The 26946-nt window shown below is 32.9% G+C and overlaps 3 protein-coding genes and 2 long non-coding RNA genes across 10 annotated transcripts in view; 3 read left to right on the top strand and 2 right to left on the bottom strand.

The window, feature by feature from the left end:
- The first annotated feature begins 157 nt into the window (after positions 1-157).
- Arp2 (Actin-related protein 2) lies at positions 158-5315 on the top strand. 4 transcript variants are annotated; one of them, XM_089171352.1, is made up of 9 exons: positions 158-509; positions 873-983; positions 1503-1520; positions 1983-2000; positions 2563-2642; positions 2721-2856; positions 2936-3295; positions 3410-3688; positions 3770-5315. In XM_089171352.1, the coding sequence occupies exons 1-9, from the start codon at positions 462-464 to the stop codon at positions 3938-3940; spliced, it is 1221 nt and encodes a 406-aa protein (XP_089027478.1). In that variant the 5' UTR covers positions 158-461; the 3' UTR covers positions 3941-5315. The 4 variants fall into 4 exon arrangements, with proteins under 4 accessions (XP_089027478.1, XP_015190421.1, XP_015190422.1 ...); XM_015334935.2 differs by lacking the exon at positions 1983-2000; XM_015334934.2 differs by lacking the exon at positions 1503-1520 and having other exon boundaries at positions 160-509.
- cert (ceramide transfer protein) lies at positions 5127-8016 on the bottom strand. The gene is made up of 6 exons (XM_015334933.2): positions 7877-8016; positions 7487-7769; positions 6806-6973; positions 6282-6713; positions 6078-6210; positions 5127-6008 (listed from the first exon to the last, which is right to left on the bottom strand). The coding sequence occupies exons 2-6, from the start codon at positions 7646-7648 to the stop codon at positions 5881-5883; spliced, it is 1023 nt and encodes a 340-aa protein (XP_015190419.2). The 5' UTR covers positions 7649-7769; positions 7877-8016; the 3' UTR covers positions 5127-5880.
- A 318-nt stretch (positions 8017-8334) lies between these two features.
- LOC149033005 (uncharacterized) lies at positions 8335-9487 on the bottom strand. Its single transcript, XR_016176170.1, has 3 exons — positions 8804-9487; positions 8655-8708; positions 8335-8421 (listed from the first exon to the last, which is right to left on the bottom strand). It is a non-coding gene; the product is annotated as an uncharacterized LOC149033005 (long non-coding RNA).
- Positions 9488-11515: 2028 nt separating this feature from the next.
- Positions 11516-21614, top strand: LOC149033004 (uncharacterized). Of its 3 annotated transcripts, none has more exons than XR_016176101.1 (3): positions 11516-14024; positions 14375-14665; positions 14811-21614. It is a non-coding gene; the product is annotated as an uncharacterized LOC149033004 (long non-coding RNA). The 3 variants fall into 3 exon arrangements; XR_016176099.1 differs by having other exon boundaries at positions 14349-14665; XR_016176100.1 differs by having other exon boundaries at positions 11518-14024; positions 14368-14665.
- A 4060-nt stretch (positions 21615-25674) lies between these two features.
- hbn (aristaless related homeobox homeobrain) overlaps positions 25675-26946 on the top strand; it is a 51201-nt gene continuing 49929 nt past the window's right edge. The window contains exon 1 of the mRNA XM_015335008.2: positions 25675-26596. Coding sequence (XP_015190494.1) covers positions 26524-26596 — 73 coding nt within the window. The 5' untranslated portion in view covers positions 25675-26523. The remainder of the gene's footprint in view (positions 26597-26946) is intronic.

Raw genomic sequence — 26946 nt, 5'->3', positions numbered from 1 at the left:
TCAAATTTCCCGCTAATAATTCGATTAGACAATGAACAAAATCTAGCCAATGGGATTATAGATGCACGCGTTAGCTTATGCATTGTAAATGGAACTTAAAAAAAATCAACTATTCTACAACAGTGCAATATTGGTGCATAATACTAATTCAATATGAGCTTAAGACTGTGTTTAAGACCAATGGGTTGTTTCATGATAAGATAAAAATCTGCTATCAAGTAAATCACACTCTTACCTACTCGAAGATAAGTTACATCTGCCAGTGGTATTATATTGTTGTTTGGATTTTATCGTAAAATACTATTGTACAGTAATCACATTTCCTTTATTCGTATACTGTCATGCCGGTAACGCCCTATTAAACTGTAAGAATTAGTCATTTCACGGAATGTGCGATATAAATATTATTTGAATTTAGAAATTGAAGGGTTGCAAAACGTATTTGACTCTTGTTTTATAAAATGGATAGCAAGGGAAGAAAAATTATTGTCTGTGATAATGGAACCGGGGTAAGAATATATATAATTATGTCATTTATTATAATACATATTTTTTGAGTCCACTTTTGTCTCTTAACACATTGTTCTATATATATATATATATATAATTATTAATATATTATTTATGGAATGGGGTAAGCATATTTCTAAATGATATTTTTTTATATTAAACATTGTTTAGAATTCCCTTTTTTTAAATGGATTGTCCTACATATATATACATAGAAAGAATATTTAATACATAGATATTAATATATTAATATTTTAGATCATCTCATTGATCAAGTATTAACTATATAAATATATAAAAATAACACATTTCTATATTTTTCTTCTGATATTCATTGTTCCTAATTTGATTTATTATTTTAGTTCGTCAAATGTGGATATGCAGGAGCAAATTTTCCTGCTCATATATTTCCTTCAATAGTTGGACGTCCAATCATAAGGGCCGTTAACAAAATAGGAGACATCGATGTGAAGGTACATATTTTACTTTTGTTTATATTAATGCGCTTAATTTAAAACGTGTATTAACATATATCTACACATGATTTATAGTTAGCTTTTATTGGAAGCGATTAAATTTATTTTTATTCATTTATTTCTTTTTTACTTATTTCTTATACTCTTTCTTTTTATTTTTCACTTTTTCTATTATTCCATTATTTTATTTTTACAAATAGACACCGTTACAGTTTTATTCAGTAAAAAATAATGATCAAAATGAGTTAAATTAATTGGTAATTATTATGCTTAAATATAAGAAACACATATTACAGATTTCTTCATTTTTGTATCGATATTAATAGAATATTGATTTATAGTTAATGCAAATTTATCTCTGATTATTTATACTCGTGCAAAGTTACAAGCAAACAGACGTTATTATCACTTTTTTTCTTAGCAATTTTATAAAGAGAAAAATTAATCATTAAGTTTTGGAAAATATATTTATATATAATAAATAAAGTTATTAATATATTAAAATTATATTTTCAGCAAGAATATTGTGTTCGTGTAAGTCAATTTATAATGTTACCACGTGTGGCTCGATGAAATTAAAAAAAAAAAAGATTGCGTTTAAAAGCTTATTTATATTTTCCTACTGACATAAATATAAATGTAAGGGTTTGAACTTATTAACCAAAATTGACTTTTATTAACAAAAATTTGAAAAAAAAAGGAATGTATTTCACAAATGTAAGATTATTATTATCTATATAATTATTATAATATTTTTAATTTATCTCGACATTATGTTGTGAGAATCCAAATTTTTATTAATTTGTTATATTCATGCATCTACCTGATGCTGTTGTTGAAAGTCTTTTGCTTGTCTACATTTATCAAAAGAAGAAAATAGGAGAGACATTTGTTATTAGGTTTTTTAGCCCATTTTTGGTACATCGGTATGTGTGTATATACTGTGCTTTTGACAAAATATCTAATATGTTTGTGTGCTTACATTTGCTCTCGTAGGATGTGCTTAACATGCCTGTAAGTTTAATGTATTTTTGATGCTAATTTGTACATCTATTTCATTGATTGATCATTACCGAATTTTTATAATAATAATTCCTTTTTTTAGTGAATATAAATGGAGATGTAATCTCTAATAATTAATTAATCAATTGAAATAATTCCTAAATATATATACATTTTTCAAATTTGAACATTATTTAATCAAATTAAGTAATTTTCATTCCATTTATATTATTCGTTTTATTCATATTTTAGTTATGATCAGGATAAATTGAAACAAAATATATTACAATGATTTTTATTTTTGTTATTAACTTAGATTGGCAATTTATAGGCATATAACAATGAATAAGATTATACGAGTTTTTGAGTCTGAATATTGTATAATAAGATTTGTAAAATACCAATACTATGTGAGCAAACATCCACAAGCGCCATGTGCAATGTTTGATCATTCATAATCTAAAGTTTTCTATTTAATTTATCTCAACAGTAACAATGATCTTTGCATCTTAGTTTCTAATATTTTAATTCATTGAAAAAACTATTAATCGCATTTGATGAATTATTATGACAGGACTTAATGGTTGGAGATGAAGCGAGTAAACTTCGTTCCATGTTAGAAATTAGTTATCCCATGCAAAATGGAATTGTTAGGTATGTGTAAAGAGTTTAATATGTAATTACTCTCTTATTTTTATTTATTTCATTATAAACAATGTAACATTTTATTAGAAATTGGGAGGATATGTGTCATGTTTGGGATTATACATTCGGAAAAGAAAAAATGAATATTAATCCTAGAGAATGTAAAATTTTGTTGACTGAACCGCCAATGAATCCTATCACGAATAGAGAGAAAATGATTGAGGTAAAATATATATTATCTTTTTATTATTTACTTACTTATGTTCTCATAATAAAGTTTTGTTTTTATTATTTTCTTGTAGGTGATGTTTGAAAAATATGGATTCGCTGGAACATATATTGCGATACAAGCTGTGCTTACACTATATGCTCAAGGATTAATTAGTGGAGTTGTGGTAGACTCTGGTGATGGAGTAACACATATTTGTCCAGTATTTGAGGAATATGCCTTGCCTCATTTGACACGTCGATTAGACATCGCTGGTCGTGACATTACTATGTATTTAATAAAATTACTTTTATTACGCGGATATGCCTTCAACCATTCTGCTGACTTTGAAACGGTCAGAATGCTTAAAGAGAAATTATGTTATATTGGATATAATATTGAAACTGAAGAAAAACTAGCTCGCGAAACTACTGTCTTAGTGGAATCTTATACAGTAAGTTCAACGATCTATTTAATTTTAAAATAAAATATTTTCAAGTTTTAATACTTGTCGAATGCTATGTATTATTTTACTTTTTCGTTCATCATTGTTAATAGTTTTTTTAAGCTTCCAGATGGTCGAGTGATAAAAGTAGGTGGTGAAAGATTTTCAGCACCAGAAGCATTGTTTCAACCTCGTTTAATAAACGTTGAAGCTCAGGGAATCGCCGAGCTAGTATTTAGTACAATTCAAGCAGCTGATATCGATATCAGAAGCGAATTGTACAAACATATTGTTCTTAGCGGTGGAAGTACGATGTACCCAGGACTTCCGTCTAGACTTGAACGAGAGATTAAGCAACTTTATTTACAGAAAGTTCTTAAGAATGATACATCCAAGCTTAACGTAAGTAAATTACAATATTTATTATCTCTACACTCGAAATATGGTTTCTACAAATAATCATCTTCTTATTACATTTAATAGAAATTTAAAATCAAAATCGAGGATTCACCTCGACGTAAAGATATGGTGTTTATGGGTGGTGCTGTATTAGCTGAAATAACGAAGGATCGAGATTCCGTATGGATAACTAAAGAAGAATACGAAGAGAAAGGTCTTAGTGTATTAAAGAAATTAGGATCCTATGAATCTTAAGGACATTCTATTTTAGTGCAAGGTGCAACAGGAAACAAAAGTTACATTTTTTCAGACTAAAAGTGATGAAAAATAGTCAAGTTGTTTTACACACTACAAATTACTTGAATGATAACATTAAGACAGACAGAGACAAAATGCTTGAGTTTGCTGTAAGGGCTATGTCATGCCAAATAGAATATTTATTTTGGTTATGCAGATTAGTGCAATTAATAGAGCTATATAATCAACCTGTAAGATTTCTTCATATTGAATAATGAAGAACTAAATGAATTTTTATTTTAAGTACAATTAACAGTCGGATGGATCATGAAAAAATATAGAACATTTTTTACTTGAAACACACGATTATTTTATACTGTATAAATAATTTTAAAAAACAATCCATAATCTCTGGAGTTTATCTTTTATATGCATTCCACAAGTCGAATTTTATAAATATGACTTTTATCAATATCATTTTTTTTCATTTAGTCAAATTTTACATTTATTATCGAAGCTATATAGCTGCTTCTTTGCCAAAATAATAAAGAAAAAAAGAAAGACGACAATTTCCTATAGATCCTAACTTCGGTCAAATAAATTTGATAATCGATGCAATAGTTGAAATTGTTATTGAAAAAGAAACTTTGATTGATTTACTTCTATTTCTATAAACATACATCATAGTAATTTATTCATAGGTTGAAAATAAAAAAAAACTTAGATAAATCAATTAAATAAGCGATTTATATTGTATAATATAAAAAAAGGAAAAAAAATATAAAACTACGATTAAGTAATAGTTGATATAAAACCTCATGCATTTAATAATTTAATTACTCTAAAGTATTAAATATTTTATAAAAGTATAGAAGAAGAGGGGAGAACATTTTTTAATTTTTTTTTCTTAAGTTTCCTTACATTTTACAAAAGACACGGATTGTCAAAAAAAATTGTCTACATTGTTCTTGTAAAAAGTAGGTTTATGGATAAGGATGGATATTTCAGTGTTTATTTCATTTTTATTGTTACTTAAATAAATAATTAGAAGTAAATGTATTTCTTCTAAAAAGTCTTCCACGATAATTTTGAGATCTTAGAAATTAATTGTTTGCAAAGAAGACAAGACGCATAATCTTTACAGATATATTTTGTTGTTGTCCTCTTAATATGATAGTTGAAATGAAATATATACAAGGTTAAATTGATTTTGAATTCCTTTATACATAGCTTTTAATACAATGGCAACATAAAATAATTCCAAATTATGATTAATCTACAACAGTCTTTATTATGCATTACGCCATATATGAGGGGGAACCTTTATATTGTGTATCTATGTACACCATTTTTATGTATAAATAAAAATAACAGTTTAATTTGTATTATACAATTTTGCATTCTCATATGGATTAGACGACATAACAGTAGATAAATGTATATGTATTTAATTTTGTTTTTTTTCCATTTGTACAACTTGACTTCAATATCATTCTGTATAACAATGAAACAACAAGCAATTATGCTATCGTGTATAATGTGTGTGTGTGTACATGTGTGTGAAGACAAAAGTTTTTTAGTTTTGAATGGTGTATTATACTACACGTTATACAGTTGATTCTTGAAGCATATAAACTTTTTATACGCTTCTGGATATTATCGATGAGATAATAATATAATAACTTTATTTTTCTCTTTTTTTTCCTTTTTTTTCCATTTTCGTTTTCTTAAACCGTATGTATGTATATATATATTATATTATATATATACATTATATTTTAAGCAAATAAAAAAAATAGTATATAAAACACTTTATAATATAATCCAAAAGTGTTTCACAAATGTCTGCAATTAGAAGAGATTTGCAGATTTTATAGAATAACCTTACCAAGACACTTTGAATGAAGTGTAAAGATGGAATTGTATAGAAAATTTGTTTTAAATCCTATAAATCACGTTCAGAATGTAATTGGCTTATTTTTGCATTGTTCGATACAAAAATTGGTGAAACGTTTAAGGAACTTTGGATATTCTCTCTTGTAAATCGCACGTAAAACAGATGCTGGTGCCCATCCACCAGGATTTACTGAAATTAAGATTTTCATTATATGTACAGTCTCAAATTATTTATGTAAAAGTACGTTGTAAAACATACCGACAGAACAGTATGTTATTTTGCAAGTTATGTTATCCCGTTTTATTTCTTCTTCATCTTTCGGAGGGTCAATGAATGTTTGACATACAAGACACACTGTCAAGTAAACTCTTACGCATTTACCGACATTTGTCTGGAAAAATATAATTTGTATTTTATTATTTGTAAAGAAGTATTAGACACTTGAATTTTTATAATACCAACCGGATAATCAGAATGTTCTGTACTGTGGTTGCATACTATCCATAAATCTTGTGAATCTGGATCTTGATCATCTTTTACTCTACGTATGTGAGACCAGAAAAGGGCATCTCGTTGAGTCGCAGGCCAAATTCGTTTATGCGTTTGTAGAAATACCAAAGTATCCTTGGAGATATTTTCTACTACAGTCATATCTTCGAGCGTAGCTTCCCATTCACTTCTATATTCGGGGCCGAAAAATATTTCGCAAACCTCGTGTCCAGTCACACCTTTTACGACGTGACAAGCTTTAAGTGGATCTACTACCAAACCATCAGCTTCCTCCTCTCGTCTATACATTCGCATATCACCGTCTTCAGCAAATAATTGCCATCCTCCTGCACCTCCTACACCAAGTCTAGCATAGTGTAACTGTTGCATTGTTATTTTCTCTATCTATAATTATAATATTTTTTGTTATTATTCTTATTCACACATATCTTTTATACTTTCATAAAAAATAAATTAAAACAATAATTTTAAATTACCTCAGGCCAAAGCCTATGCTTAACTGCTGACGTAGTAGGCGTAGTTAAAATGGTGACAGATTTTTGTTTCAAACGATCTCTTAATTGATTTTCTTCATCAATTTTATCTAAACCAGTTTCTACTGCATCATAAAATTCTTCGTCGCAAAGCGCACTGTGTGGGCCTTCCTTAAAATTGTTAATTTTTCAAATTAATATTTATAGTTATACAGTTGGCAAATATAAATGTAAGTCAATTATTTATAACAAAATATATTCTCTATCTATATGAATATTATATTAATATTGTAACTTACTTCTTCGGAACAACACATTTTTTTAATTTCATGCTCTAAATTAGTACAAGTTTTAATTTCTAATACACACATGAAAATACTACAGAACATATGTAAGCATCTATAAAAGTTTTTCGTATAAATGACGTAATAAAATGAACAATATCGCAGAACAAATAACATCCGTCAAAAATAACAAAGGAAGCATTACTAAATATACCTACAGAGTGACACAAATATTTAAATGAATGAATCACACGTTTTATCCATACTATGTGTAAACAAATGATGAAATATCCAATTAATTAAATAAATATTTTAAAAATGAGTAATTTTAAGTAACAAGATAAACTTAATGTCCTAGTATCTTGTTCAAAATAGGTCAGATAATAAAAAAAAATCAAACCTCATAATCAGGACCTCCATGAATGAGAACTCGAGGTCTTGGAGAGTCGCTTTGATGCATGGTAATTTGGTCTTTTAAGGTTTTGTACAATTCTTGTAATTTTCGTTTTTTTTCAACCTCTTTATCCCATCTACGACGCCATGCATCTTCACGTTGTATCATTAACTCAATGCAATGTTGCAATGTCGCCAATACTCCTTCGCTTGTTGCTTTAAATGTAATTGCTTCGCCTTTAAAATCCACTGACTGTTCAGCCGGATTAAATTTTTTTCAATCTTATTTTCTGCAAATCATGACGAATAAAATTTACATCAATCGAAAGAGTATCAATTCGTCTGATCTTCTTCCACTTATACGTAATATTGTAAAATTAAAAAAAAAGGCCCATACCTTTTGAAGAAGCATTTTTAGCATTTTCTGCACAATTATCAAAATATTTTTGTAATGTATCAATTTGTTTTATTAGAATATCTCTGAAAGTTTCTATTTCTGCTAATTTTTCTTTTAAACCTCTAATACCACGCTTAGTAAAACTACCAGCACTTGTAGTGGACTGTGTGTTCGATACTAGAGAAATGGCACTACCATGACGTTTAAGACTATTTTCACTTCCATACCCTGATTCTGACTGTTTAATAAAAATACATTGAAAGTTGAAATGTTATTCATGCATTTGCAAAATCATACATTATCTTTATCCATTTATATTAATTGGCTACATTTATACATAATTACATTAATATAAGCACAGCAATAAATGATATATATATATATAAATATATATTCTTCTAAATGCTTTTAATTAAGAGATTTACCTTATATGATTTTAAAACATCTACCCATCTTTGCTTTTCTTCAGGATTGCTTGCTCTCAAATACCATACTAAGCAATCGTTAACAGACACGTCAAATCTACATTCATCAAATTCATGTGCCTATTAAATTAAATCAAAATTAAAAAAAAAATTAAAGGATGCATTTACTATTAATTTAGGAAAATATAAAGTCCAATATGTTCTAAAACAGGGAGGACAAAGCAGATTTGACCAACATGCTAAAATATGGTGAAATTTATGGTGATCTTTTTCCCATATCAGCTTCTATATACAGATTATATAGATAAGTACATTATTTGTCATCCCTGTTTTAAAAGTCTAACATATCCTACCTTGATATTAGCTTTATATAGGCTTATTGAACCACGGCAACCAAATCCACTATCCTGTTCAGATTTGTAATAAGACAAAGTACCATTCTTGAGAACAATAAATCTAGTTTGCCAGCCGTGTATATAATTAGTCCACTTGGATAATGTACCCTGAAGTTCTGGAACTACCACACCGTCGGAACCATCATCGTCGTCCCCATCGAGCTCCGCTTCCATATATTCAATTTCTTCATTATTAAGGCGAAGTGCCTCTACTTCATCAGCCATTATCAGGAATGAATTGGACCAAATACCGTGTTATTTAGGATTGGCACAACATACCAGAGTGATTTTTATATAAACTGCGTAACCAATGAAAATATATGATTTTGCTGAAATGTTTCATTAACTGATATGTACAACTAAATTATGAGTATTGAATGACTGGGCAATTTTGGCGCGGGGATACCTTTTCAAAATATAATTGGAATAATTGTAGTTAACATAACCTCAAGCGGTAGGTTTCCGATATTCATTATCATACGAAAGGTTAAATCATTTATAAACTTTTTTCTTATTACACGTAGATAAATAATCAACACTTGGTTGTACCAGAGACTATACTTAATTTTTACTCTTATACTCTTGTAGACAAATACAGGGCGTTTTCTTTTATCGTCTTAACACAAACACACATTGATATAATACGCATTTGAAGTTTCTTTCGTAAACACTACTCCACATATACCATATTTAATGTCGCGTAGTGTTAGATAACAATAATAATTAGAAATAAAGTTTTTTTCTTTCTCCCCCTCTCTTTCTATTTTTTTTTTCAATACTGGATAGAATCAACTCACTCGTCTGAGATGCACCATCAAATCCTACCGTGACGATTTGCGAGGTAAACTTGTTCTGACTATTGTTTTTTCTCACATTATACTTAAGACAAAAATTGAACTTTAATTATGATAATACGTTTAAGCTGATTATGAATAAGGTATTAGTCATCGGCCACAAGTGATGGTTCCTTGGAAGCACTTAAAAAAGATATAGAATTATTCGATAACAATGTAGTTGAACAATTTTAAAAACACGTGTGTAATGCTCAGGGCCCTTAAAATACTCGATTGATCACTGCTCAAGATACGCTGTGTCCAACTATCGGACAAATGATTGTATTAAATTTTACTATTTATTATCGCATTTTACTTTATCGACTTATTGTTACAATTTTCATTTATACGATTAATTCTGTATATTGTTTTAGTTTTAATATTGAACAAAATTGTTACGAAATGCTTGAATTTATTTCAATAGTATTTGCGTTGCTTATAACTTGTATGATTAATTTTGTGATCAAAATAATATCGATTGTTTCGCCACGTCGAAGTTATCACGTACGAAGATCCATATGTTAATGAAAACTTTTCTAGGAAAATAATTATCGTTTAATTATCGTAGAACAATCGTTCGATCGTCTTTTGTTTGCACATACAAAAGGCAAATGTTTCCTTTCATTAATATAATTATCAGTTCTTTTATATGTTTCTTTCTTATCGACTGATCTTCGTAGTTGCAACAGGTAATCAAACGCAAGCGTTGTTACTTTTTGTCATCAGATGGCAACACGTATCCACGTTTACGCAACATTTAAAATGGCCGCATACTTCTTTATTCATAAATAGCAAAAAGTGACTTTTATTTTTGACAATAAAAATATAATGAGGGTATAAAAGATAAATTAAAGTAACTAATTTTTAAGGCAATAATATTCTTTTCTTATTGAGGTAAATATTTTTTATTTCTTCCTTCAAGTTTATTAAAAAATAAAACAAAACTATATTAACATGACGCTCATGAATTAAATCCTGTGAAAAGTATTCTAAGGTAATTAAATAATTAATTACATATATGTAATTATTCATTATCAATAATTTTTTAATAAATATTATTTATTTTGTATTATTACATTTTTGCCAATTCTTATAATAAATAAATCTTCAAAATGATATTACTAGAAATGGAATACATTCTATACGTATATAGAGATAAGTGAAACAAACATGGAGTCCGGTTTATTGGAAGTATGGAAGGTAGCGATCGATTAGATTAAAAAATGAGGAAATAGGAAATGGGTCCTTCGAAGATTTAAATCGACACGAAACTGCGGGGAGGAAATGAAAAACCGTAAGGGGGAAATTGTTTGGAGTCACCCGCTTCATGACTGCACGTATGCGTAGTGAATGTGCCGAGAGAAGTGAAAAGGAGGAGGAGATTATGGAGGTAGATGTGGATGAGGAAGAGGAGGATGAAGAGTAGTAGTAGGAGTAGAGTAGCAGTAGCATTAGAGTGAGGGAGAAGGAGAGAAGCTTCCCAGGGTCCTCTCTTTCCCCCAACGTCTCTCTGGGACCCTGATTCGCTCGTCTGAAAACCTTGCTCTTTTACGCAATTTTAGCGTTTATTAAAGTTTGCTCGCAAATGAAACGAAGCCCATATAACCTACCTAATTTAGCGAGTAGCATTTTCGAGTGGGGGCCACTTCAGAAGAGAGAGAGAGAGAGAGAGAGAGAGAGAGTAAAGAGAGAGAGGTGGAGAGACTGGCTTCTATTGACAGCGGTTATTGCCTAACTGCGTACCTCCACCTAATATGCCCGCTCGGGGATTCGCATGCAGGGCCGCTCGAACGAAAACTGCGAAACACGACTGCGAATCTTTAATTCCGCCGCCGTGGTAATCCGCCCCCGCCCCACCCTCCGGCCCCTTTTTGTACCCCCGTTGCCGCTCACGCGTCGTCACCACCTCTCTCTTTCTCTCTTTACTCTTTACTCTTTACTCTTTACTCTTTACTCTTTATTCTTTATTTCTGTCTCTGTTACTCTTTCACTCTACCCCGTTTGCTTCGTTCCATCTTCCTCTTTTTGATTCTCCTCCTCCTCCTCCTCCTTCTCTTTTACGTTCAAGCACGAATTTTACTCGTGGTGAAAAAAATGACGGTCCCCCAGTTGAGGAGTCCGCTATTTCAAAGCCCTCTTTTCTCATCTAGCGCGATGTTTTTAAGATCATGAGGGATATCGTTCCTCTGGTCTCTTTTCGTTTATCCCGTCGTCCAATGAAATGGCTAAAGACTTATTTACGCGTTAATATTATTTCGTTTAATGATATATACTTTTTGTCTTATTAACTAGATTATTTTTTTATAAAATTAGCATTGTATTAAACGTTGTAATTTTATATCTTTCGATGATTTCTATCGCGGTATGGTTTTATTCAATTTTTAACGATTCGACTGATCTGGTATTTGCTTGACGAGATTGAGAAGTTAGTTTAGTATGATTTATGTTATTATTCGATCGATGAACGTCGTAGAAATTTTCGAGAGAATACGCGTTTCAAGTGTTTGAGTAAAAAATGTGGAAGAGTAGAAGTAGAAGGAGGGGGACGAGGAGTGGAAGATGAAGGGAGATACACACCTTTTCGTAGGTAGGTAGGTAATCGTAACGCTTTCGCGACGAACGGATGCGGGCAAATGACGGCCCTGGCTGCATTTGAAACTCCGTTAACTCTCCGAATATTAGCTCGTCGAGCGAGATTAACCCCATTGTGCCCCGTTGCAAATGATGACATCACTATTAAACTCCCGTCGGCTTACGGAAATTGATTAAACTATCAAATTAGCTCTACTAATATCAACACATCAATGTCGAGAGGTACGATGGGTATGTATGCATGTATGTATTGCAAGAGAGCGAATGAAATAGAGAGAGAGAGAGAGAGAGAGAGAGAAAGAAAGAGAGAGGGAGAGAAGGAGTGAGTGAGCAAGCGAGAAGGGGGTGAGGAATGAGGGGTGAAGGGGGGAGGAGAGAGGTAAAGGGAGGTCTGCGCGATTTCCACAAGCTCGATCCCGAATGACATGAATTTACGTGTCCGACTATCGTTCGACGTGTGTGCATTCATCGGTCTGATTATATTTCCTAAGAGGTCCGCAATCACGAGCGCGAGTCTGCGTGGGGTGGGATTTGCAAATTGCACGCGTATAACAACTCTCGTGGTATAATAACGACTCCCGCGGTTGCCGCGGGGAATTTCATTGATCGCGGTTAATTGTCCGCGGTGAAGAACGTTCGTTCGGCTTCGAAGATCACCCCCACCCCCGAACTACCCTATTTCCCTCTTCTTCTACTACTGAACGCTAATCGACTGAAAGAGATAATATCTCCAGATAGAAAGATAACTACTTGCTAGGTATATATTTTTCAGTTCATTTCGATGCAATAAAAACGATATTAATGAAGAAAATAAAGAAATGTAAGAATCTAACGACCTTATAATTTCTTTTTTTTTCTCTACGAGGATTATTGATATCATTTTATTGTTTGGAAAAAGAAAACAATTATGTTCGACGTATAATAAATGTATAAGTTTAGACATGGAAGGATAAATGTAATAGTGTAAGATTTCATTCCAGTAGTCTAAAGTTCTCAAACGTCCTTCACTTTTTTACCTTACACTCTCTTAGCGTCGTTGTTCGGTTCTTCGGTTCTCTTCTCCCTCTTCCTCCTCGTTATCCTCCCACCGGTATTCGGGAACTATAGAGCGTTAGATGCACTGTCAAGGGAAGTGTGAACAATTTCGTGCATTGTCAAGACTATAATATGGATGGCTGGCAGGATAATTATTGGAGGCCGTTTGAATCTAACTGTTTCCTTCATTAGCAGTCTCAGTTCTCTCGACTCTGTTTCTCTCTCTCTTCCTTTCTCTATTTCTCGTTTTGTCTTCTCTGCCGCCTTTCTCTCTCTCTCTCTCTCTCTCTTTCTCTTTCTGGCTTTCTCTTTCTCTTCCTTCCACTTTCCTTCGCACACAATCTTTCTCTCTCTCGATTTTTCTCTTTCTCTTTCTCTTTCCTTGTCTTTCTCTCTATCCGAATTTTGTACAGAATTACCCACCATTATCATAATTGCGCTATTACCGATAATATCTACGACTTGGCTTCGAAACTGTAGCTCGATGCTCTTAATCCATTTTCTATTTGGACATCGGGCTTTCGGTGGACGAGAGAAGTCGCAAGTTCCGTTGCGTAATTTCCGGCCCATTGAGTCTCTCTATCATCTCTTTCTCTTTCTCATTCTCTTTCTCTCGTCTAAGGGAATTATATATTTTGTAATAAGCGACGACGGATGGGGACGCGTGAAGGTACCGAACTAAGGGTAATACGTACGAGTATGGGGAGAAATATCTCAGGAATTCGCGTAATCTATTAGAGCTTACTTAGATATAATAAAGGAATATTTTAGCTTTAGTGAAGAGTTTTAGTAAGTAGATAGTTTAACTTCGATCGATAACTACCAAGATTTATGTCTGCTAAATTGAACGGATTCTTTGTTTGTAAAGGTACGTACTATGCTTGAACAATTAGTAAGATTTATTTTTTGGTTAATTAAAAATCTAGAAATAATAGATAAGATATCTTTTTTTCTTTTGATAATATTTTCTACACGCCTTACAATAAAGATTTAAGTTTTTTAAATGGAAGAAATGTTCGATTTTTGTAAATACCTGTCCGAAGAATTAATAGGATCAAATTTTCAATTAATTACAAATTTACGATAAAAGTTTAAATTTTTTTAAATAGCAAAGATTTCCTAATAGAAATATTTGATAAACATTATAAGATATCTTATGCTATATTTTGATTTGTTAAAATATGATTGCAAGAGGAATAAATTCGGGGTAGAAAATAGAAAACTTTGGTAATGGAAGAAGAAGAAGCGACACCTTCGATGGCAATTAGAATTGGCGGCAGGTGGTAAGCTGTATCTGACAGTTTTTCGAAGGGGTCCGGTCGAGAAGAACACGGTTGGTCGGTTGCTTCAATGCCGCAAATAAATTTCACATTCATTATCGCGTATTACGAAAGCACGATCCGAGGTTTATGTTGGAGACCGTATTGGCGAATATAACAATAAGAATAAGAGGAATGAAGAGAAAAGATTCTTCGAGGTAAATAGGATTTTCATCGATTATGCGTGCAGGTAGGTATATGTGTAATATATCACGGATATTTAAACATTAAAACACAATTTTATTTCGTTTGAATTATATGTTGTAAAAACTAACGTTTTAAAAATCAAATTCTTGTCTTGACAAATTTTTAAATATTTCTTTATTCCTGTCTAGAGATATATTTCGACGGATCTAGAAAAGGAAAGAAAGAGATGTCTCGCCGATGTCGTAATTGTAACTTATCTCGTTAAATCCTTCTTCGGTGGTGGGTGGAAGAGTGATAATGACGACGAAAGGAGAGGGTACGACCGGGATGAGGAAAAGGAGGAGAAGGAGCAGAAGTAAGAGAGAGAGAGAGAGAGTTGGCGAAGGTTGGTGAGGTAGGATGTTCGGTGGGTGGAGACGTGACATAATTACGAATATTAATTGCGTTTCCAACGAGCTGCTAGAACCGGGGGCTGCTGAGTGCAGATGTCAACCTATTATCAACCCTTACCTTACAATAGATGAGATCTCGCTTTCTCTGTGTCGCTTTAACCCCCTCTCCTTCTTTCCATCATCACTACCACCCTCCTTCCCACTTTCCTCCTCTTCCTTCCCCTCCCCCTTATCATCCTACATCATCCCTTTTCCTCGTCTCTTTTGCCTCTCGGCCTGTTCTCTCTTCTTCATCCTCTCTCGCCGACATCACCCTCCCCCCTCCCTCCGCCCCCGGTTTTATTGCAAAGTTAACAATGCTACTTGGCTTCTGAATAGCTGCGGAGTATCATTATCAGCGTGTCATCGGCACAGCGAGGCGCGGCTCCTTTTATAAAGTAAAATATTTCAAGGTAGGAAGAGAAAGTCGTGGAGAGAGAGAGAGAGAGAGGGAGAGAGAGAAACACGCAGAAATATTGGTAGGTATAGGACACCTCGCGAACATCGACAATAATATCTATCTTACCTATACATTTACATAGATATAAGAATACTTAGACGTCGACGAGAAAGTCTTTCTCCATTGATCGTTTTATGTATACGTTGATTTTCTCTTAAAAAGACGATACATATAGGTATATACATAATACTTAAGATACATATAAAATCTTTTCTATACTAAAATCGATTAGGAATATCTTTTCATTTTGTTTTAAAAAATTTTTTTTTCATTGTCTCTACAAAAAATGAATTCTTACAGACAAAATTAAAAAAGAGTTAGAGAGAGAGAGAGAGAGAGAGAGAGAGAAATAAAAATGGCAAATCTCGCGTATTATCAATACACACTAATTACATTAATTAATCTAAAACAATGCTAAAGAATGAAAAAGAGTATTGAAATAGTAGAAAGAACAACGCGATTGCGAATCTCGACGATAGAAAAAGAGAATTGTAGAGCGCGTGGTGGGAGTGAAAACCCCCTCCTACTGAAGGATGAAGCATGGTGGAGGGTAAGAGGTAAGGGGGGGTGGATGGGAGGAGACAGTCGTTTAATAAAAGTATGAATATCGCCAATAACTCTTCGCTCGTTCCTGAATAATGTCCACTCTATCGGAAAATAATTATACTTTATCGCGGCGGCCCCTGTTCCCACCCCTTATCTTTTTCCCCTCGTAGAAATCTTCTCAAATCGCTCAATTATATTTCCTCTCAATCCTCCTGCTCCTCCTGCTCCTCCTCCTTTTCACCAAACTTTTCATCTTCTTCTTTCTTTCTATCTTTGAGATCTCACTGTCAGAATTCTTTACCGCGTTAGATACAGATGAAGAAAAAAAGGAAAGAAACAAAAGGAACGGGCGAGGGGGAAGGAAGGGGGAAAATAGAAAAAAAGAAAACAGGACAGAACCCTTAGACTATCCTGCTTCCGAGTCTTCGTCGATATTTTTTTGTGTCGCTATCATTCTCCGTCTTACAATTAGATCGAGATCTCGATTCGATTGTCTAAAGGGTAAGAAATATTTGTTTTTATTATTATTATTATCTATTTTCTAAATTTTATTTTGAAATTTTTTTCACAAGATTTTGTTTCAAGATGTATCTGTCAATTGACGATGGTTATCTTGATCCTTTGTCTAAGGAAGGATTAAAAGAACACAGTGAGATATTGTTCGTCAAAAGAGCCATCTGATAAAGTTCGGAGATTGACTGGGAAGCTTCTCTCTCTCTCTCTCTCTCTTTCTTTCTACGTGGTTGACTTAATCGACTACGATAATTTATCGTTACTTCCCGTATAGAAGAGAGAGAGAGAAAGAGAGAGAGAGAGAATATAAAAGGGGTGGCAGATCGAAGATAGGATGAATGAAGGAGAAGAGGTTATGTCGTTTGAAGGGTTGGTTGAAAGAAGTGGAAGAGGAGGAGGAAGATGAAGAAGAAGAAGAAGAAGGGCTAACGGAAGGGAGAACAAAAAGAAGGAAAAGAAAAAGGGTGGCGGAGTGAGGGGAAGGGGTAGTAGGAGGAAAAAAAAGGCACGCGTCGTCGTGCGAGGAAAAGACAGAGAGAATGGGACTTACATGGGTGATAGTAGAAGGAATGACTATAGTAATGGTTTCACTAGTCTCTTAGTAGTGGTAGTGGTGGTAGTGGTGGTGGTGGTGGACGGTGGATGGCACGCGTGAATGCGCCTTTATAAAGAGGAGCCAGTGAATTGATATAAGTGAGCGGTTATTTCACGATCATTTGGGATTCTCTGTGAATGCCGAAGGGGGTTCGCTCGAAGAGGAGGATGAGGAATAGGAGGAGAAGGAGGAGCACGTTAGGGTGGCAACACTCGGTGGCAGAAACGGGGGTGGCATTCAGCCACGTGCAGGACGCTATCCACGCAATACGGATCAAAGCCAATGGGCCCTGATCGGACTTCCGAACGTTCCTAACCGGTGTACCGGTACCTACTCCTCCACCTCCATCTTTCTCCCTTTCTCTTTCTCTTCGTCTACTCGTCGTCTCCTCTTGCTATCCATCTTTCTCTTCAGTGATACCTATATATGTAATTCGCCACGGTATCCGCCTCGTTTATACCTTCCCTCCGGCACTCATGTCCTTTTAATGCTGCTCGTCCTCGAGACGAGCTTCGCGCTCGAGAAGTAAACTAATTTACTCTTTCTTCTCTTACTATTATATATCTTTCTATCTTTCTCTGTTACTCGTAAAAAGGATAAATAAATAAATAAAAAAAGAAAGAGGAGAGATCGAGTAAATAAATAAAATGGGATTGTAAGTTCAGATTTGATTCAACGTTAAATTGCAGGGTGTGTATTTCATACATAAGTAATGATTTGCATAATAATTTCTGAAAGAATTATTACGTGATAGAATAAGCTTAAATTATTATCCCAATCAATAATTGTGAACTTGGTTTTACAATATCTTAATGACAATTTGAATTGAAAGAATCATTTAATTTACTTTTAATTTGTTAGAAAAAGATATTTCAAAATATAGATATAGAAAAATAGAAATAAAATAAAGAAAGAAAGAATGAACGAATAGAGAACGAAGTAGAAGGTGACGAGGAGGTGAAGATAAAAAAAAGAAAACAGTGAGAAACGTACTATGGTTTTTCTAGCACAAGCTTGCTTTCTCTCTTTCTCTCTTACAAAGGGGTGACGAAACAGAGAGAGAGAGAGAGAGAGAGAGAGAGAGAGAGAGAGAGAGAGAGAGAAAAGAGAGGGAGAATTGGGGAGAAACCCGACCACGATGGTTTGATGGCCGTGAGCAAGAGAAAGGCACGACCGAAGAAATAAACTGGGTACAAACACAATAATTACTATCTCTTTATTTGGTTGTTTGTTGGAGTCTCTGTCTCTGTCTCTCTTTCTCTCTCTCTCTGAATCCAGGGAGAGGAAAAGAGAGATAGAGGGAGAAAGAGATATAAACCTGGCGGCGCGCCGGCGTTGTGCAGAAGTTAATAAAATCCCGGCAGCCAAGCTGGGGCGCACCGAGCAACCCCCGTAAAAAGGGGTGGAGGCTCGGTTTATTTAGCAGAGACGTAGCCTCTGTTTGTTGCCTTCGATCTACTCTCTTGGTCTATCTGACTAACTATCGACTATACTTTATATGAGAGTATGTTAGCTTTATTTTTGTTTTTTTTTCCTGTTTTTTTTTTCTGAATTAATGACAATTAAAAATATATCTATTAAATTGTATTCTACAATAGATGACAATTATAAACGACGGTTATTTATTTGTAACGTTAAATTACATGATCGTACGTTAATAAGAAAAAATTTCATTATACGATCAAGGTAGACACACGTGGGTGTTAAGAGAATATGACATTACTTTAGTAAATACTTAGACGCAAAATGTGAAGATACACGAAGCTCTAGCTATGCTCAAAAGAAAGAAAGAGCAAAAGAGAGAGGGAATGAAAGAGTGAAAGAGAGAGAGAGAAGGAATGAGTGGGGCAGTCTTTACCTCGTTTATCCTATAAAAGTCAACGGTTCTTCGTACTCGGTTTATCCAGCGCGTCGTGGGCAATCCAACAAAGCGCGGTGGCGCCTCAGGGGCCAATAACGCGACGCTCCTGATATATAACCACGAGAGAGAGAGAGAGAGAGAGAGATAGAGAGAAATAGAAATAGAAAGAGAGAAGAAAGAGAGGGAACCCCAAGCTACCCTTCTCAGCCTGCACTACCCTTGCCTATCCCTTCCTTTTTCCTCTTCGTCCTCGTCGTCCTCCTCCTCCACTTTCTCATCCTCCTTCTTTCCGTACGTCCCTTGCTTCACCTGTCCTGTAGTCGCTCGACCGCGTTGTTGTCGCCTGAAAAGGATTCGAGCCTTCCGGGAGTGTTAACAAACGGAGGAAGAAAAAAGTAGAAGAAGAAAATAAAAAAAAAAGAAGAGTATCACTTTGAAAAAGAGAATGGGTTTGGATCCTATGATTTCTAATATTTCGATAGTTATTCTAACTTTTTTTTTACTTCTTTCTTTGATATTATATTAAAAGAATGAGGTTTATTAACATTTGCTTTATCAAATTAAGCAAATTATATAATTGTTTTTTTTGATCCATTGTAATTTAATATAACATTAACTGGAAATTTGAGTCTTTATGTATAAAATAAAATAATACAAACTTCTATTAACAAACTAATATTGGTCTTATGTTTTATTTTTTTATTCTTGGTATAGTAATTTTTAGCACATCAAGTAGATTATTGTATTGTAGTTTGATTCTCTCTCTCTCTTTCTTTGCTGTTTGTTATTATATTTGTTAAAGATGATATAAACAAAAATTTTGTCTTCTTAATTTAAAAATGTGTAATTTTTGTTAATTACTTTATTATTAGAATAATAATAACTAAATATCTAAAATATCTAAACTAAATGTCTTTATATATATGTGTATGTAAGTACGTTTTTAATCGGTACTACTATATATTATAAAGTTGACCAGTTAGGGGGTATTTCCGTCGCCCTTTTTAAGCGGATGACCATTAATGGCGATACAATTTGATGCATGCTAGCCAAAAATATAGATATTTTAGATGGGCGAATATTTAAAATCATTTTATAAGTCCTGAAACTCTCATGTAGAAGGGCTTTATAAAATTGGAGTGGACTGAAAAGGGCTTGTGCGCGAGTGTGCATAAGGAATGGAGAGTAGAAGGGGAAATATACAATACGTATACAGTAATGCGTGGTTCTTTACGTATGTGTGTGTGTCAAAAGCAAGATCATAATCGGTTCTGTGGTCGAATTATGAAAATTATCTTTTTATTTGTATTTCGTGTGTAATCATAAAGCTTCTTTTTTTATTTCCTTTACGGATATTTTCTTTTATAATTTTATTTTCTTTAATCCCTTTTTTCGTAGAAAAGATGTGGCGCCTAAAGGATTTCGTTTGAGAAATAGGATAAATCTTGCGATACATAGATAGATAAATCCATCTTTCTTTTTCATTCATCTTATAAGCCTCCGTGGTAGTTGTTCTCTTTATATTCGACGACAACAATGCACACGTGGCCTCAGGGGGCAATAATGACGGCCCTGATACGCTGGTAACCAACCCCCATCCTCTGCCCCCACCCCTTGCCAACCCCCTCGCGCCAAGAACGTCTACAACGTATACGTAGACGTAAACGACGATTCACGATGTGATACTCTTTTTCTTCTCTTTTGTCAAGAGAAAGGAATTCCGTCAATTTGATTCGCTAAGGTTAAGAGAAACCAAGTAACAAGATAATAAAATTTTTATTGGATGCGTTATAAGAGATTAACGAGATATTTGATATGTAAACAACATGAGAAAGGATGATATATCAAATTATTGTAGAATTTTATTCTTCAACCTTTAGAACTTTACCAAAAAAGTGGAATATGCCAAGAAAACTTGTATCTACTTAAGTATAATAATATATTTATATTAATAAAAATTAATAACGAATAGTAAATATTTTTACTTAGGGTATCATTTCTTATTTATACCTTCCTTAAAATATAATGCAATTAAAAATTAAATATTGAATTATTATTTGTAAAAATTTGCCGACTTAAATGTTTTATTTGTATTTATTTATTTGTTTTTCTTTTTTTTTTACAAGATGACCACACGATTTAAGAATGAAATATTTTCATTTTGTTTTTTAAAAAGATGATTTAACTTTCGACACTTTAGCAAGGTACGTTAGTTATGGCTGACGGAAGCGACGAAGAGGGTGGTAACCGTTTGATCTTTTGGCCGGTCCGACGAATCCTTTGTGAATTGTATCTGCTTCCTTTCCACTTCTTCTCCTTTTCTCTTTCTCTCTCTCTCATTCTTGAAAGGAGAATTTCCCTTCTTCTTTTGCAGATTTAATGTTGCTTATTGTAGAACGTCGACTCCTTTTACCTCGTTTCTCGATTCCTTTTACGTATCCCGAATGCAACGATCTAGCAATTATACTCACGAATGATTGGTATAGAAAAATCGTGTCAAAGAGAACGATCCTTATTTTTTTGTCTCTTTCTCTCTCTCTTTTTCTTCATATTAAGAATTGAACGTATTACAATTTGATCGTATTAATTAATTTTGTTAATTTACACAAAAATAAATAAATATATAAAAAAAACTATGTAAATATTAATATTATTTTCTCACGTTTAATGCGATATTTCCGAATGGATTTTCGAACAAGAAGAAAGAGGAGCGAACTACCTAAATACCAGAATGAGATTAGGAAAGAGATGGATAGATAAAGGGAGAGACTAATGGACATCCGGATTAACGTTAATTAGTTTGTATGAAGCATACCATCAGAACTTTCTTATTGATAATTAAGCTTATTAGAGATCCATTTATCTTTGGCTTCTATGATCATGAGTATTACCTTTGAATATCCACCTATGTGTCTATGATATATATATCAGATACATATCTACATATATATATATAGTACATAATATATAGTACATGATATAGTACATAGTACATGTATATATATATATATGTGTATATACTTATATATGTATGTACGTATTTATATGTATTATATATATACAATTCTAAATAGCATTTAGAATTGCCTTAATGCGCTTGATTATACATTCTGCAATTAGTTCCGTGCAAATTGGTATTACAGCAAGAAGATAAATTGAGATTAAACGGAACATGAGTACGATTTTGATAGATTTATAAACATTTTGATGAAAAAATCTGTACTTATTAGAGCATTTTTTAAATGTCCAACAATTATAATAGATATAAGATAATCTTATGGATGATATAGCATTTCTGTTCGTTTAAACTTAATCTTAAATACTTAGATATTCTCTTTTCAGAAAATATTTCTCTTGAAAGAAACATCCTTAATACGTCGTTGATTGATTTTAGCCCTTTAACTGGGATGACTAGTCAATTCGTCGTAATGCTTTACAGCAAATTAAATTCAAACTAAATAAATATATCTTTTCAATTTTTCTTTCATTTTCAATTGGCAAAAATTCAAGCCTGAAAAGTAAGTAAATTGTATATTTATTTACCGTTATTACAATGAAGATATTATCATTTATGGTAAATTATAATATAATAATTCTTCTCTTAGAAGGTTAACTATGGTAGGAGTTTTAGGATGAAAATGATTTCTGGTCTCTCTTTCAGTATGAAAATCGGTGCGTTATCATCCATGATTATTATACTGGCGGTAGAGTTTGTATGAAAAAGTTTGTTCTAACTTTAACACATACACACACGAAGTGTGAAATTTTTTTGTTTTAACCTATTCCAAAATTCATGCGCTCCATAGGATGGATGGATAGATGGATGGATACCTAACGGCTGTGTCCCGTTACAGGTATAATACCAAAACTTTGTTATCTGTCCTGACAGAGAGCAGTCAAGTAGTGGCCCCTATATGCGACGGTTTATTTGCATTATAAAGCACGCTATACGCTCTGGTATGGCATCGCATCTACTATGATCTTGTGCCATTCGCTTGGTGAGCTTTGTGCGGCCAAATAAACCGAGAGAGATTTAATCATCGCCGGATGGCTCTTCAAAGTCACCACCCTCCTTGTATCTTCATTATTCTCCTCTTTTTACCTTGTTGTTCATAAAGTTAACCTGACTCTCTATCTCTATCTCTTTCTCTTTCTCTCATTCTCATTCCTAGTCTGTAGGAACTATGTATATTTTTATTTATATACACATATACGTTCGTTTTACTCTTTAATCGGACCTCTCTCCATGTTTTTTCAAACATCTCTCTCTCAACAAAATTTCTCTTCCTTTTTTTTTTCTTTTCTTTTTCCCCCCTCCTCTATATTTTTCTTTTATAACAAATACTTTTGTTATTCTCTTATTGTTTTATTTTGAATGGGAAATGGGTATTGACGAGTTTGTCTATTGTTAAATTAATTTCTACAATCCATGCCAATTATACTCGAAGGATTGAATTTTTTTTCATTTTTAGTAATAAGAAGATAATATTTGTTTATTTTTAATTTTACTTTTTATTTTGCAAATAAAGATAAGAAAATATTAATTTATTTTGTTACTATCTGGACTTGTTTTGTGATTACAGAATTTAAAATAACAATTGCATTTTTATTATTGTATTGTCCCTAGTGGAAATTAATTTTCCTTTTTCCTTTTGGACATCGGCGAACTTTGATTTTGTCATATTATAATAAAAAAAAAATTGCCAGATAAAATATTAAAGCACTTCATTCAGTTAAAACTAGTATAAATTTTAGTATTTGTCAAATAAAATGATTTTAACTAACCTTATAAAAATTAATATTTTTTAAGGAAACAATAACACGAATGATTTGGTTTCGGTATAAGAGAAATTCAAGTAGACATATATATATAGGGTGCCCTTAAATTCTAGACACAAAAAATCTCATTTAGGTGTCTATATATTAGGAATATCTTGTATAAATAAATATTAAATAAAAAAAATTTCAATAACAATTTAAACTAGTAAATTTAGACTAAATGTGTTGTTATTATAATGGAAGTTTATGTTGAGCAGTAATGGATATTCGAAAAGATGTCTTATTTAATATATCTTTGGAAAGGAAAGAATGTTAAAGGCTCCATGATGGATGGTGTCATTCATATACTCTATTTACATACATAAGAGAAGATAGTGTGAATAATGGTGAACAGAAGCCTAATTCTTAATATTAGTAGAAGACTCATGGAAAAGATTTAAGGATAAAGATCAGTAAAAGTGGATTACTTAGGAAAATATGATTGTTGTGGTTTTGGATTAGAAAGTAGGTAAAAAAGAATTATTTTGTTGACCCATGAACCTATTTCTTAAAAGGATGAAGGATTAGTCTAAAGAAAGGTAAATCTTATTGTAAGAAATAGTACGATTTTGTGCTATTTAAATGAATATTTTTTTTCTTATCTTTTTCCATTTCAATTAGCGTATACCAGTAGCACTTAGACAGGATTAACAGTTACGCTTCATTTTACTTACTTAGTTGAACACATCAAGCACTATAAATAAAAGAATTTTTCTCTACTTTTAAACTGAACTTTAACATAAGAAAAAATTCAAAGAAGTGATAAAAAACAAAGTCGTCTATGATGAAGATAATAGATAAATTTTATTAGCTATTATAGGGAAACTCGTATAATAAATTTATACTTAATCGAACGATATCCTAATCTCGACAGCTGCCAGATATCGAATATGTGAAGAGCACGTGTCCCGTAGGTAACGTTCAGTGATGCGAACCACCTGCATTATAACAAAATATTTATCTCCAACGATAATTGCGTTAAAATCCTATAGAACAATACAATTCGGTAATTCCCATTAGCAAAAGAACAAAATCAAAAATTCCCTAAAGAAGAGTAAATAACGTTTAGAAATTTATATGAAAAAAAAAACAATAAATATTAAACGAAAAAGAAAAGAAGAAAAAAGAGGGAAGGGAAGAAGAAGAACAGGTAGTCTAGCAAAGGAGAAAGGTGAGGACGACGAAACAGATATCCGATTCATTGGTAGACACCACTTCGATCGGAGTAAGAATAGAACGAACGATGATCCTCGAGAAACGAAATTCTCCTAGAGCAGATATCGTGGCGAATTATCGTCGATCACCGAAATTTAGCTTGTTGTCGATCGGTGAAGGATTGTTTGAAGAGTTAAAAAGAGACAGTAGGTACGCGAGCGTGTGTGTATTGGAACGGTTATACGAAAGTTAAATAAAGATGAATATACACATATCCTAGAAGAAGTAAGAAGAAGAAAGAAGAAGAGGGAAAATGTTGTGGGAGGATCGAAGATAGAAAAGGAAAGAAAGATGGTGACTGTGGTGTATGTAAAAGAGAGAAAGAGATTTTCCAGGTAGGAAGAGAAGAAGGGGAAAAGTGATGAAGAGAGAGAGAGAGAGAGTAAGAGGAAGAGGAGGAGGAAGTGGAGAGGGTAGGAGAAGGTAGAAAAAATCCGGGGATTTACGCGGAAAGGGCAAAATATTCCCCGCCCAGGCCTCATTCAACCCCCGACAACGGGGTGGCTTTGGGTGAAAAGCGCGCACCCTCATTGGCCGAGGGGCTAATATGGCGGTGTTAGGGGTTGCGAGGTGGGGCGGGTGTATGCGATATTAAGGGCTGCTTTCATGTCCGACGAGCCAGTTGGTGGTGCGCCGTCGATTGACGCATTTTCTTTGGAAGGTGGAGAGTCGCGTCGAACATCGGGACGGATGTTTCATTCCTATTTCTATCGCTTTCTATCACAAGCTAATATTTTTTAATCTATTTCTATATCCGTTTCGATCCTTTTCATACGTTTCATTTTTTCCATCAGTCTATTCTTTTTGCACCACATTTCCGATCTCTTATTAATTATTATTTCTTACTTACATATATATATCCGTACATTTTATTTTATTTATTTACATTTTACCTATATTTGATTTTACATTAATTTATTTTTATTGATTTTTTTTTTCATACAATTGATCGATTTATCTATCCTATTCTGATTGTTTTCCTTTTCCATGTATATAATTCCGAGTACGCATTTGTATTGCGTATGTACGAATGGTTGTTCATAAGGTACACAACCTGTACTATATTTCGTACGTATTAACGAGTCCAGAAGAAAGCGGGAAATTCGATTTTCGTCTCGCGATTTGTACATGTGCGACCTGAAGAAAATAGGACGTTCAATTTAACAAAAATACGCCCTGTGGAATCTACATATAGATACAATACAATATATATATATATATATATTGTATATATATGTCGCCGTCGATAGAGTGACACTCGTGATTGATTTATTTGAGTTTTGTTTTGTTTGAATTATGTTTCGTTTTATTATACCTATTTGCGAAAAGTTCTTCGACGTTTAAAAAAAACAAAAAGAAAAAGAAGAAGAAAATCATCCACGTGTGAGGAGGATCATCCTCCTCCACGCTTCCAACTACAGCATCAAGTTAAGAAAAATCGTTTTTTCTTGCCGGTGATATTATGGCGCAAACTTACAATCAGAAGAAAAACGTTTACAGCATCGATCAGATCTTGGGCCATGCCAAAGACGAAGGTACGATTTCTTTTATTTCTTTCTAATTATTTCAATTTTTTTTGTTTTTTTGTTTTTTTTTTTGTGTACTTTTGTTTCTTCATTTTTTGAGTATTTCGTTTGAGTATGAGAATCCTTTTATAATTTAGCGCTTGATTTTATATTTCTAAGAGGGTAAAATATTTGTCATTTATTCGTAAAGAGACAAAAAAAAATTATTTAATTTATATTTTACAAATATTATCGCAAATCTAATCAATTCATTATCGCAAATGTAAATTTACTTTGATGGAGTATGATGATGATGAACGTGGTGTAATCGAGTATTCCCGTAGAGTCACGTGATCGCCCGCCCGAGTACGATCCACGTT

Source organism: Polistes dominula, unplaced genomic scaffold (assembly GCF_049000335.1).
Source record: "Polistes dominula isolate Pdom_NZ unplaced genomic scaffold, Pdom_raw_medaka contig_31, whole genome shotgun sequence".
Classification (NCBI taxonomy): Eukaryota; Metazoa; Arthropoda; class Insecta; order Hymenoptera; family Vespidae; genus Polistes; species Polistes dominula.
Note: the sequence above shows the minus strand (reverse complement) of the source record. Positions and strands in the feature narration are given on the sequence as shown.

What these genes read in the sequence shown, in the direction of transcription:
- cert (XM_015334933.2), bottom strand. Translation starts at nt 7,648, where the DNA reads ATGATACAACGTGAAGATGCATGGCGTCGTAGATGGGATAAAGAGGTT. An exon ending in AGCATAGGCTTTGGCCTGAG is followed by an intron (nt 6,714 to 6,805) that starts GTAATTTAAAAT and finishes TTATAATTATAG; the next exon opens with ATAGAGAAAATAACAATGCA. An exon ending in CAGAACATTCTGATTATCCG is followed by an intron (nt 6,211 to 6,281) that starts GTTGGTATTATA and finishes ATATTTTTCCAG; the next exon opens with ACAAATGTCGGTAAATGCGT.
- Arp2 (XM_089171352.1), top strand. Translation starts at nt 462, where the DNA reads ATGGATAGCAAGGGAAGAAAAATTATTGTCTGTGATAATGGAACCGGG. An exon ending in ATAGAGAGAAAATGATTGAG is followed by an intron (nt 2,857 to 2,935) that starts GTAAAATATATA and finishes ATTTTCTTGTAG; the next exon opens with GTGATGTTTGAAAAATATGG. An exon ending in TCTTAGTGGAATCTTATACA is followed by an intron (nt 3,296 to 3,409) that starts GTAAGTTCAACG and finishes AGTTTTTTTAAG; the next exon opens with CTTCCAGATGGTCGAGTGAT.